The 12,470-nt window shown below is 35.5% G+C and overlaps 1 protein-coding gene across 1 annotated transcript in view; it reads left to right on the top strand.

Moving 5' to 3' along the window:
- Window positions 1–7,582, top strand: part of IL17RD (interleukin 17 receptor D) — a 128,487-nt gene extending 120,905 nt beyond the window's left edge. Inside the window, exons 12-13 of the mRNA XM_053720851.1 lie at window positions 5,181–6,093; window positions 7,154–7,582. Of these exons, the coding sequence (XP_053576826.1) occupies window positions 5,181–6,093; window positions 7,154–7,260 (1,020 nt within the window). The 3' untranslated portion in view covers window positions 7,261–7,582. The remainder of the gene's footprint in view (window positions 1–5,180; window positions 6,094–7,153) is intronic.
- The last annotated feature ends 4,888 nt before the right edge of the window (window positions 7,583–12,470 follow it).

Genomic DNA, 12,470 nt, shown 5'->3' with positions numbered 1-12,470 from the left:
TATTGTTTGCTTACTTGAATTTCTCCCATGCTGGCTAGAAGTGTGCTGCATATTGAAGCAGGAATCTAAGCTTAGAAGCCGGCCCATTTTTGGTTCAGTACCTGGGTAAGCGCTTTCTGATTGGTGGCTAAATGAACCCACCAATCAGCAAGGGCTATCCAGGGTGCTGAACCAAAAAAAGGCTGGCTCATAAGCTTACATTCCTGCTTTTTCAAATAAAGATAGCAAGAGATCGAAGAAAAATGTATAATAGGAATAAATTAGAAAGTTGCTTAAAATAGCATGTTCTATCTGAATCAGGAAATAAAAAAAAATGGGTTTAGTGTCCCTTTAACTCATAAAAAAATGCTTTAGAGGGCAGTGGGAAAATGTTTGAGGCAGTTGTGCCTTTGGGGCTTCTAAAAGGAGCAGAGAAATTCCAGCACACTAATGGCATTAGCCTTTTCTTTAAATAGGGAGATTGGTACCATGTGACCGGTGCCATCTTTGTGATAACACCATGCCAGTTGGCACAATAGCTATGTTCCTTGTGCTGTGAAGAATAAAGAAGTAGGACCCTATCCAGGAGATGTAAATTGCATGACTTTTTGTGTGAAACATATTCCAATTCTTATGTTTATCTTGTACTTTTCAAATGCATATGGAGGTATTTAACCCCAGTATTACAATCAGACTATCTTTGAACTTTTCAAATTTAGCAAATTGGACTTTCAAGCAGCATTTCTGGGCTGATTCAGATAGAAAGATCAATTATAGACAACATTCTAATTTACTTCTATTGTCATTTGCTTTCTTGGTATCCTTTTGTTGAAGAGCATACATGCATAGGCTCAGGTCCCTGCACATGTTTAAAGCATTATATGACAGCAGTTTTTGCAGCAACTATACCAGTAGCAGACCTACTCAACTGCGCCCCCCCCCCCCCCCCCAACACACACACTGAAGGTCTCTTAGTATATATATATATATAAATAAATGTGTGTGTGTGTGTGTGTGTAATAAATATATATATATATATATATATATATATGTATATTGTTATTTATACGCCCATGGCTGTGCTGTATAATGACGTAATAGCTATACACTAATAGTGAACATGCTGCACTGTATAATAATGCATCTATGCACTGATGAGTATGCCGTGCAGCATAATGATGATATGTGTGTGCCTATGTGGTCATTATCTGTGTTTAGATACCTATGTATAGACTGGCTGCTATGGGCCCTCCCAGAACTTAGGCCATTGCTTTTGATTTGCAGTTCACAGGGTAGCTGGGGCTTCAGGATATCCCTGTTTGAACACCAATATGTCAATAAATGGTGCAGTCAAGCAAGGCTTCGTTCATTTCCAGACATAAAAATAGCCTTTGGGGACTGAAGTTATGCATTGCTGTTATGGAATATATTTTAAACTCAGGATATGATCTTTTCCTCAGAAGTAAATGGAAAGCTTTTGCAAGTATTTTGCAAGCAATCCAAATGGTAAAAAGATTAGAGAGGGCAAAAATGGATTGTTAGGTTATTGGTAAATTTAGTTTACTGGTAATTTTATATGAAAAGTGTGACTCCTAGTGGCAGCCATGAGACACTGCACTTTTTTTCTTTGCATAGCAACTTTTAACCCAAATCACTGTATATCTATATAGATATAGATATAGATATAGTATAGTGTAAGATATATATATATATATATATATATATATATATATATATATATAGTGTAAATCTCCTACTACTGTGCACATTCCTGAGGCTACGTAGGTGGGCTATTCAACAAAGGATGGCAAGAAAACATAGTAACTTTGATTATAGAAGTCATTTGGAAGATTTTGTTTAACCCTTTTAGTGCTAAGCACTTTCCCACCTGGGTGCTAAGGTTTTTTAAAGGTTTTTTTATTTTATACTTTTAAAAATATATTTTTTAAAACTTTTTATTATTTAAGATCCCCAGGCGATTACTTTTCCAATGGTGGGTCTTGGGGGTTTGTAGCTGCTTAGATGCCTGAGATACAGGCTTCTAAGCAGCATGACCCCCTGCTCCTATATTTAACGTTGTTAATGTTAAATAAAGTTGCGCAGTGACGTCATCACGTTATTGCGCATGACGTCACTGCGCGTAAGGTGAAGCCCCGGCGATGCCTGTCATTATGCAGGCCCGATCGCTGGGGTGGGAGCCCCCATATTTCCCTCAAACTGGGATAGTGCTAGTGACGGCTCTGAGCCATCATTAGCACCTGACTGAGACAATTTGTGACGGCTCAGAGCCATCGTTTGCACTCAAGGGGTTAAATTACAGTTTAATATTCAGTTTTATATATCTTTTTAAATCCAGATTTTACCTGTCTCCAGTTTTTGTGATCCCATGCAAGGAAAACCTTTTTAGTTAAAGGGACGTTACATTGATAAGCGCAACTACAGTAGTATGGTTACTGTTCACCGTGATATTGTATTTCCTTCTGTTCTGCAGCTCTCTTTAAAGCCGTTTTCTTATTTTAACAAATTGCAGAAGCCGATTGGTTAAAGGGATAGTAAAGTCCAAATTTAAACTTTCCAGATTCAGATAGGGCATGTCATTTTAAACAACTTTCTTATATACTTTTATAATCAAATTTGCTTTGTTCTCTTGTTATTCTTAGTTGAAAGCTTAACCTAGGTAGGCTCGTATGCTAATTTCTAAACCCTTGAAGGCTGAATCTCATCTGAATACATTTGACAGTTTATCACAGCTAGAGGGCATTAGTTCATGTGTTTCATATTATATAACGTGCTCATGCATGTGAAGTTATTTAAGAGTGAGAACTAATTGCCTGAAATGCAAGTCTGTTAAAAGATCTGAGATAAGGAGGCAGTGAGCAGAAGCTTAGATACAAGGTAATCACAGAGGAAAAAAAGTATATTTCTATAATAGTTTTGGTTATGCAAAACTGGGGAATGGTAAGTAAATAAAGGGATTATCTTTCTTTTTAAACAATAACACTTTTGGTGTTTACTATCCCTTTAAGCTCTGCATCTCTAAACTGGGAGCCGCTATCTTGGTACTTGCGTATTCTACATGAATGAAGCAGTGTACTTTCACACATCAGTGACATTTTAACAGCTGTACCTTGCACTAAATTAGCTTGCACAATAGAAAGCAGAAGATAAATTTTTTTTTTACAGTTTCCAAGTTTTATAACAAATATTAAAAATAATCCTCAGTAATATGACTGTATAGAGAAATGCAAGTCACTGAAAGTATAGATATCCTGCTCTGTACTGTGCACACTAAACTGCAGGATACAGCTTGTTAAGAAGACAATATCACTTATCTGTGAATGTGCACCACGTCTGTCACAGGGTATAAGAATAATTAAATTCCAAGATGGCGGCGCCCAGAACTCTTGAAGTGTTCACATAAAATAATAGTTGTAAAGACAGCTGCAGGTACTGGAGTTAAATCCGTAGCCAGCAGTTTAACCCCTTCAGTACCTGGAATTTTACAACTTGCTTAAACTACTAGAGAATTTTTAGCATTTTTGCTATCACTCCATTTAAACAGAAATAGAGCCTTGTTTTTTTTAATTTTATTTACCTATCAAAGCTATAAATTTCTTTTAAATAGAAAGCCCAATGTATTGATCTAGGCTCATTTTGGTATATTTCATGCCACCTTTTTGTCGCCAAATGCGATAATATAAAAACAATCATTAAATTTTTCACCAACTTTAGGTTTCTCACTGAAATTATTTACAAATTCCTTGTGCAATCATGACACAAATGGTTGTAAAAGTTTCTCTGGAATTCCCTTTGTTCAGAAATAGCAGACATACATGGCTTTGCCATTGGTTTTTGGTAATTAGAAAGTCGCTAATTGCAGCTGCGCACCACTCTTCAGTAAAGGGGTTAATTAGCTGACAAGGGTAATATTATTCTAATGTAAGGTTTACCCTCCTACCTGTCACCTCCCAAACAGCTCTCCCCCACCCACACTCCTCACCACCATCTTAGGTTTCTACAATGTATTGATTTTTCCTTAACCCTCCCTGATCCCTTTCCTAACAGCTCTCTAACGCTCCCCCTCTGCCACTAGCATCTGTCTGCCAGTACCTAGTTTATAGGTATTTTTTTTTTTATTATTATTATTATTATTTTGCCTTTAGTGTAGGGACTGCACGGGTTGCCTGAAGTTTGCATGACATAGATCTACACCGATTGGGGCAAGGGGTTAATGTCCCTTAAATTATGTAGGGCCCCCTCAACCTAAAGGTCATATATCCTGTTTCATCATTGGAAAGGGTCTGGAGTTTTGTTGTGATTTGTAAGATCCCAAGAGTCTGTTTTATCTACTGTTAGACTTGAATGAGTTTAGCAAGTTTGTACGGATCCCACATTTCAACACATTTCAAGAAAGCTTGCCATTATTCATAGTTTGTAATGGGTCAGTTCATGATCATTATAAATCTAATGGTTATTTGTGTTCATATTTTCCATCCCTACAGATTTTTTCAAGTAAATCAGGTTTGGCCTTTTCAACAAGCCACATCTCTCTAGCGTCTTTCAGATGAACTTGTCTATTGTCCAGCAAAAAACTTATGGGTCCCTGACCCATTTAGCTTGGCAACATTTTGGCAAGGCATTGGTTAAGAGACATGGAGGTGAAAATTAAACTTTCAGGATTCATATAAGAGTAAAATTTGTAAAAACTTTCCATGAGAGCAAACAGAGGTAGGTTTAGGAGTGTTCACGTGACTTGAGGACTATATAACAAGTGTTTCTAATGTACTATATATAATGGGCAAGACATGCACATTTCTGGTCCGACCTTAGTATTTTCTCATAGAAAGAAGCTAAGTTTCAACAAGATAACAGGTGAAACTGGTAGATTTGATAATGGAAGATATTTATTTTGTAATTGTACATACTAATCATGTACGTTTAATTTTCACTTGTCCCTTTAAATGAGCTGATGGCCTTGTCAACTTCATGGTGTTTCAGGTACTTCTGAAGTTTACCCTATCCAACATCTAGTTGTTTTTGGAAGTCATCCAAGATGCAAACGTGTAGTTTTTCTCCCAGACCGTACAATTTCTAAAACCATTCTGAAATTGCCATATCATTTTGTGGACCTTTTATAGAAGCCTACGTATTTTTGAACAGAGTTTGTAAACGTGTATTTATTTCCTAATTTTATTTTGCAGGTTTCTCTGGACTTATGGGAAAACTTGAAGATATGCAAAGACGGACAAAAGGAATGGCTGAAACAGAAGATCAAAGATTCTCAATACATCATAGTTGTGTGTTCGAAAGGAATGAAGTACTTTATAGACAAGAAGAAGCGCAAGCACAAAGGAGCAAACCATGAAGCTGAAAAAGGGGAGCTTTTTGTGACGGCCATGTCTATGATCACGGAGCAGCTCGGCAAAGCCCAAGACAGTTCCGATGATCTTTCAAAGTTTATCACGGTCTATTTTGATTACTCCTGTGACAATGATATCCCTGGAATTCTTGATAGCACACGGAAATATAAATTAATGGATCATCTTCCCCAGCTTTACCACCATTTATATTCAAAGGAAATCAATCTACAGGATCCTGAACAATACCCAACCAATATTAGCAAAAGAAACTATTTCAGGAGCAAGGCTGGCCGCGCATTGTACGTTGCCATCTGTAACATGCACCAGTATATTGACCAGGAACCTGACTGGTTTGAAAAACAATATGTAACATCTCATTCTCCGACCCTTCATTGCCAAGAACCAGTTATGGAAAAATTTGATTCTGGCTTAGTTTTAAATGATGTAAAACAGCTGTCCGAAAAAGATTTTTCTGTAAAAGCTGATGTTGTAGTTCCTGCAAAGTGCCATCCAGCTGTTGGCAAAGACAAACGCGATGAACTGGAAACTCAAGAACATGCTGGCAGCTGTGCGCTACAGCCTGTGTTACATTCGGTCAAAGCTGTCCATCAGGCCGACATGCCGCGGGATTCTGGGATTTATGACTCCTCTGTCCCTTCCTCAGAATTGTCATTACCTTTAATGGATGGACTATTAACTGACCAAGTAGAAACTTCCTCAATTGCAGAGAGTGTCTCTTCATCGTCAGGACTAGGTACTACATACCAACTTCATATGAACCAGTTTTAGTCCCATTCTGTAGCATTTCTGAGTTTCCTTTTCATGACCAAACGCAATTTGCAATATATAAAAAAAAATAATCAGTCAAGCTGTAGGAATTGTTCTTGTTAGCCAATGAGCAATCTGTCTCTAGATTCACTGTCAATGCAGACAGTTTTAACATTTTTATATGCTACTTTCGCACTTGCATCAAATATTTATCTTTTTAACAGGACATAAAGAACCTTACAAGACTTTCCTGTTGTCTTGCAATAAGTTAATGTCAACTCAGTGTAAACACATTCCTAATATGCCAACATCTTGTTTGTTGCAAATGTTTTTCAATAGCCAAAATCCCCCATTGCATGCCTTATTTAAAGGAGCCAATCCAGACTTATTACTAGAGTAGACAAAGCTAACTACTATCATTTTGTTGATACAAATTTCTATTCATTTGCAATTCTTTATGTTCTCTCTTAGGCCAATTAAAGGGACATGAAACCCAAAAATTGTTCTTTCATGATTTAGACCAATTTACTTCTATTATTAAATTTGCTTCCTTCTCTTGTTATCCTTTGCTGAAAGGTTTATCTAGGCAAGTTCAGGAGCAGCAAAGAACCTAGGTTCTAGCTGCTGATTGGTGGCTGCATATATATACCTATTGTCATTGGCTCGCCCATGTGTTCAGTTAGAAACCAGTAGTGCATTGCTGCTTCTTCAACAAATGATACAAAGAGAATGAAACAAATTAAGATAATAGAAGTAAATTAGAAAGTTGTTTAAAATGATATTCTCTATATGAATCATGAAATAAAAAATTGGGGGTTCATGTCCCTTTAAGGATAGGTACGAGTATTAGGCTGGTGAAGCTGGCAATGTAAACTTCCAGTTGTCAGAATTGGAAAATATCACACTTTTTTTTTAAATTTTAATTACAAAAAAAAAATTGTACATAGTTTTTTTTGTTACTTACTAGCCATAATTCAACATTTTAAAGCCTTCGTTCAGTCGGATATATATGACGCAATATATTGATATGTTATTTGTTTCTACAGGCGAAGAAGAACCTTCTATCCCCAAATCTGTGGTTTACGGAGTGTGTAAAGCGGAACTACATTGCAACCTCCATCCGGATGAGCTACAGGCAATAGCACCTTTATAGCGTTGTTTATTTGGCGCTCATGCATTGCCACTTTAAAAGGTTTTGTGACCCATCACTGCAAACCCTGAACCTACTTGAAAAAATGAGATTATAAACACTCCTTACCATTCAGCCTGGGACCTTTCGGCCAGTGAAACGGACTTTGACCTATATTTGTACCAAGCTGGGAACGGATACACTCAATTTACTCAGCCAATAGGCGTTCAAAGGAAAATATCTCTACTATTTTTATGTGCTGGTTGAGACTATTCATATTTACAATGGAGTAAATTAAATCATGTTTCTATATTAACAAGATTATTGAACCACTGATATATTATATTATATTATATTATATTATATATATATATATATATATATATATATATATATATATATATATATATATATATATATATATATATATATATATATATATATATATATATATATATATATATATATATACACACACACACACACACACACACACACACACACACACACACACACACGTTATTTCCATGATTAAAATGCTTTGCGACAAAAAGTAACAGAAATCATGAACTAGGCTAAGTTTGACCCATGTATCTTCATTTACTATTTTTCAAACCCCGGTAAATAATTACTTTTATTTGGAGCAGAAAGCTAAAATAGATATGATTGATCACAAGAAACTTCTGGAATTTTTGGATATTTCATTGTGATTTTGATAATCTGTGAAGTAGTGATCAGCTTTGTGATATATTCTCTTTATCTGCAAATTGTGCCTTTTATACTTAGTTTTGGTCCTTTTTTGGCATGCTGGCTGTTTTTATATCTGAGAGGTACGGGAGTGAGTATGTATTTCACTTTGACGCTTTATTTATAACTGGGAGTGACAGCTTCTGGAATTCAAATATTATCCCTTGCTATAGTGACTCTTGATAGTGAACAATATAAAAAAAAAAATTGCCTGATTCCTAAATATGCGAAGCTGGCTATTTAATCTTTTAGAGATGCCAACTAATATAGATTTTTCAAGCCAAGATGGTTAGATACAAACATTGAAACATTTATCATTTTGTATCAAATTTGTGCCCTGGGGTTTTCTTTTCTTCAGAATTCTATACCAATTCATGGTTTTGTTGCCCTCTACTGTTTTAGATCTATTATTACACAAGCAGTTAAAAAAATTTTATGTTTGTTCTAAACTAAATGATTCCTGACCGATTTTCCCTACATTTATTACAGTGATGGTTAACTCTGCTCTGTTCCTGAATGAAATATTAAAGTACAAGTCATTTTACATATATTTATTAATAGTTTGCAAAGTTTGTTATAAATGATTATTCAATACTGATATGTTTTACTTACATCTTCGCTTCCGCCAGCCCCCTCCCCCACGAGACCCTTTTTTTTTTTTTATCAAGGTGATGTTTCCTTATGGCAACCAATCATCTTGTTTGCCATACAGCTCACTATTCTCAATGCGGTCTCCTGCTATTGTTAAACACATACGCTAGACATTCATGCGAATGACGTAATAGTAAACACAGTGAATCTGAACTCTCATTCCGATTCAATGTTGACTTTAATCACAGTGATCTAATATTACTTACACAATTGCTCGTTCTAATAAAGGGGGAGGTTAGAAGCGCTATTCTTTCACACAATCAGTTCTTAGCTCTCCAAGTAAACATTAAATCTCGTGATTCAGTGTTTACATTGGAGCGACTGAGAAGACGATCTGAGCATGCGCGCACTGAGAAATAAGTATAGAGCAGGTGGGATCGCTCTGTATGTCACTAGAAGACAGGCAAATGAAAGGGGGCAGAGAAATAAACTAATACAGAGCAGTACAAATGAGAGAGCGCTATATATGATTAGAGACCAACTCTGTTTTGTTGAATTGCATTTTTTTTTTTTTACAGAGGGATTTTTTAAAATTATGTATTTATTTATAAAACAGCAACATTCCACAGAAGTGAATTTCACTTCTTAGATGCAAAAAAAAAAAAAAAAGACCCAATATCGCTGGATTATTCAAAAAAAAAAAATTCTTTCAACTATGACACAAGCTTTGTGATTATAGTGGAGTGTAGTGAATTAAAGGGATACTAAACCCAATTTGTTTTCTTTCATGATTCAGATAGAGCATGCAATTTTAAGCAATTTTCTAATGTACTCCTATTATCAATTTGTCTTTGTTCTCTTGTTATCTTTATTTGAAAAAAGCAGGAATCTATGCTAAGGAGTCGGCCCATTTTTGGTTCAGACCCTGGATAGCGCTTGCTTAAATGGTGGCTACATTTAGAGACCAATCAGCAAGCACAACCCAGGTGCTGAACCAAAAACGGGCCGGCTCCTAACCTTATATTCCTGCTTTTTTTCAAATAAAGATTGCAAGAGAATGAAGAAAAATTGATAATAGGAGTAAATTAGAAATTTGCTTAAAATTACATGCTTCATCTGAATCATGAAAGAAAAAATTGGGTTTAGTATCCCTTTAATACATTTTGTCAGTGGTTGTATAATTCCACATAATGTATTGGTTATACCATGAACTTTATATTTCTTACAGTCTCTAATATAAAAAGTACCTACATATCACCTTGTCAGACCATGCACAGTTATTGATTAGTAATACATGAATTAACTCTTATTTCTATTAAAAAAGAACATTCAACATTAATCTTTCATGGATCAAATAGAGCAAGCAATTTTAATTTGAGACTTTCCAATTTACTTTGATCTATTGATATCCTTTGTTAAAAAGCATACCTAGGTAGGCTCATGAGCAGCAATGCACTACTGGGAGCTAGCTACAGATTGTGGCAGCCGTGCACACACAGCTCTTTTCATTCGCTCACCAGATGTTCAGCATATTCCTAGCAGTGCATTGTTTCTCTGGAGCAAATGTTAACTTTGCAGGGGTTAAACACACCTTTAAATGTTTGACCTTCATAAAAAGTATTATTTGCAGATAAACTCTTAGCAATAGAGCAGTTTCCTGGTACTATAGAGTACCGTGTGCTGCTGTTGCTCAGTAACGTAGCAGTACCGTATTTATTAGATGTGATGTCCCGGCTTCTCATACAGCACAGAGATTTCACAAGAAACCTCAAAATGTAATGTTAAATTATGCATAGTAAATATTTCATTTTCATTATTTATTTTGCCAGAATTTACTGGAATTGAACCCTTACAGTTGTTGTTTTACCAATGTCCCCAGAGCAGCTGTAGTTCAGACTGCAAGATTCAGAACCATGACCCTGCAACAATTCTACACAGTGACTGCTTTACCAGCGCAGGAGCTCATTTTATATATTTCCTTAATTGGCCACAGCAAAGGAAATAACAAACATAACCTAGAAGTTTTTATCACCTTAATGACCACTGATCTACTCTGTACGTCGGCGGTCATTCAGATGCGCACATACATGTGCCGGACCATGTTATATCTGCATGCCTTCAGATTTGAGGCATGCAGTTCTATCACAACTTCCCACTTTCGACGAAGCTGAGCTAGTTAAACCCTTAATGACCATGGACATGCAGAGTACGTTGAACGTTAAAGGGTTAAGAGATTTATCCCTGGACTGTAAATGTATGCACATTTTCTGCAGGTGGTTTTCAATGCAGTGGTCAGTTAATTATATATACTATCTCTCTCTCTCTCTCTCTCTCTCTCTCTCTCTCTCTCTCTCTCTCTCTCTATATATATATATATATATATATATATATATATATATGTATATGTGTGTGTATATATATATATATATATATATATTTTAAAGTCCAAATAAATAAGAGTAAATGTATATGTTTTATTAATCACAACTTATGTGTATAATGTATGTGTAATAATTTGGTGGGTGTGATATTTGTAATGCCTGATCCTTGTAAAAAATGTACAGCACCAAGTATCTTTTTGGTAATAGTTTATGTTCCTTGTATATAGGGTGCATCAAAGTTAATTTTTATTTTTTATTGCTGAAGTGGGTTGCAATTCCCTGTAGCAAAATGAATGAGTGGTGAAGCTTACACTTAGCTAAAATGTTTGTTAGTTTTACGGTACGTCATGTATTGTACTTTTGTACATTTTGTAGTATTTTTACACTTATTTGAACAGCTGTAGCAATTTTTGACTTGTTTATTTTATAAATTAGATGGAATCTGATATTTCTTTATTTGAAACAATGTACAGTTTTATGGTACCTTTGTATTGTATAATAAAAACTAAAAATTTTCTTAACTTTTGTGAACAGTTTTTATTTTAATTGAAAAGTTTCCTTAAAAAGTAGCAAATAAAAAAAAAAAACGTTCATAACATTGCTTAACCGGTTTTATTTTTCTTTGGAGGAATGTTTATAAAAAGAGAAATAAATAAGAGAAGAACAAAACTGACTGGATCAAATAGGTGCTCTTTCATCTTTTTATTTTCACACTCAGTGATTTAAAGGGAGATTAATTACTTTGAAATTGTAATATAAGATGTTTGTGTATTTACGCTCTGCAATATACTCTAATTATTTATTTTGTCCTCTTTTCCTTTAATTTAATTCTGAAAAATTGTGGGATTTTCCATAGATAGAGCCATGATGAAACTTAGGTTTCCCTTCAATGATCTCTTCTGCTGGAGACAATTAGGGACAGGTTAAAAGGGACAGGAAATCCCAAAATTTTCTTTCATGATTTGGATAGAACATACCATTTTAAACAACTTTCCAATTTACTTCTATTTTTAACCCTTTAACGCCGTTAGGATGTTGTTTTATTGTCCAAATTTTGCTGGGCTTTAGCGCCGAAGGACGAAATACAACGTCCTAACCGCTTGGCTTGTCTGGAGGGCGTGCCTAGCATCATAGGGACACCCCCCTGACGCAATCCCATCATTGAAATCTCGTGATCACATGCACAATCGCGAGATTTCAATTTGTTTACATCGGAACAGTTGTTCCGATGTAGACAAGTTAACCCCGGCACGGAAGGGTTAAATCTACTTCATTATCTTGTTATTCTTTGCTGAAGGAACAGCATTGCACTACTGGCAGCAATATGAACACATCTAGTCAGCCAATCACAAGAGAAGTGTGCAGGCACCAATTAGAAGCTAGCTCCCACTAGTATAGGATATGTGCACATTCTTATTCAGCAAGGGATTCCAAGAGAACGAAGCACATTTGAAATAGAAGTGAATTTAAGTGTCTTAAAAGAATATAGCAGTGTTAAATGGCCGTTAAACTTAC

The sequence above is a fragment of the Bombina bombina genome, chromosome 7, assembly GCF_027579735.1.
Source record: "Bombina bombina isolate aBomBom1 chromosome 7, aBomBom1.pri, whole genome shotgun sequence".
Taxonomy (NCBI): domain Eukaryota; kingdom Metazoa; phylum Chordata; class Amphibia; order Anura; family Bombinatoridae; genus Bombina; species Bombina bombina.
The sequence above is the reverse complement of the archived record's forward strand: the minus strand, read 5'-3'. Positions and strand labels throughout refer to the sequence as shown.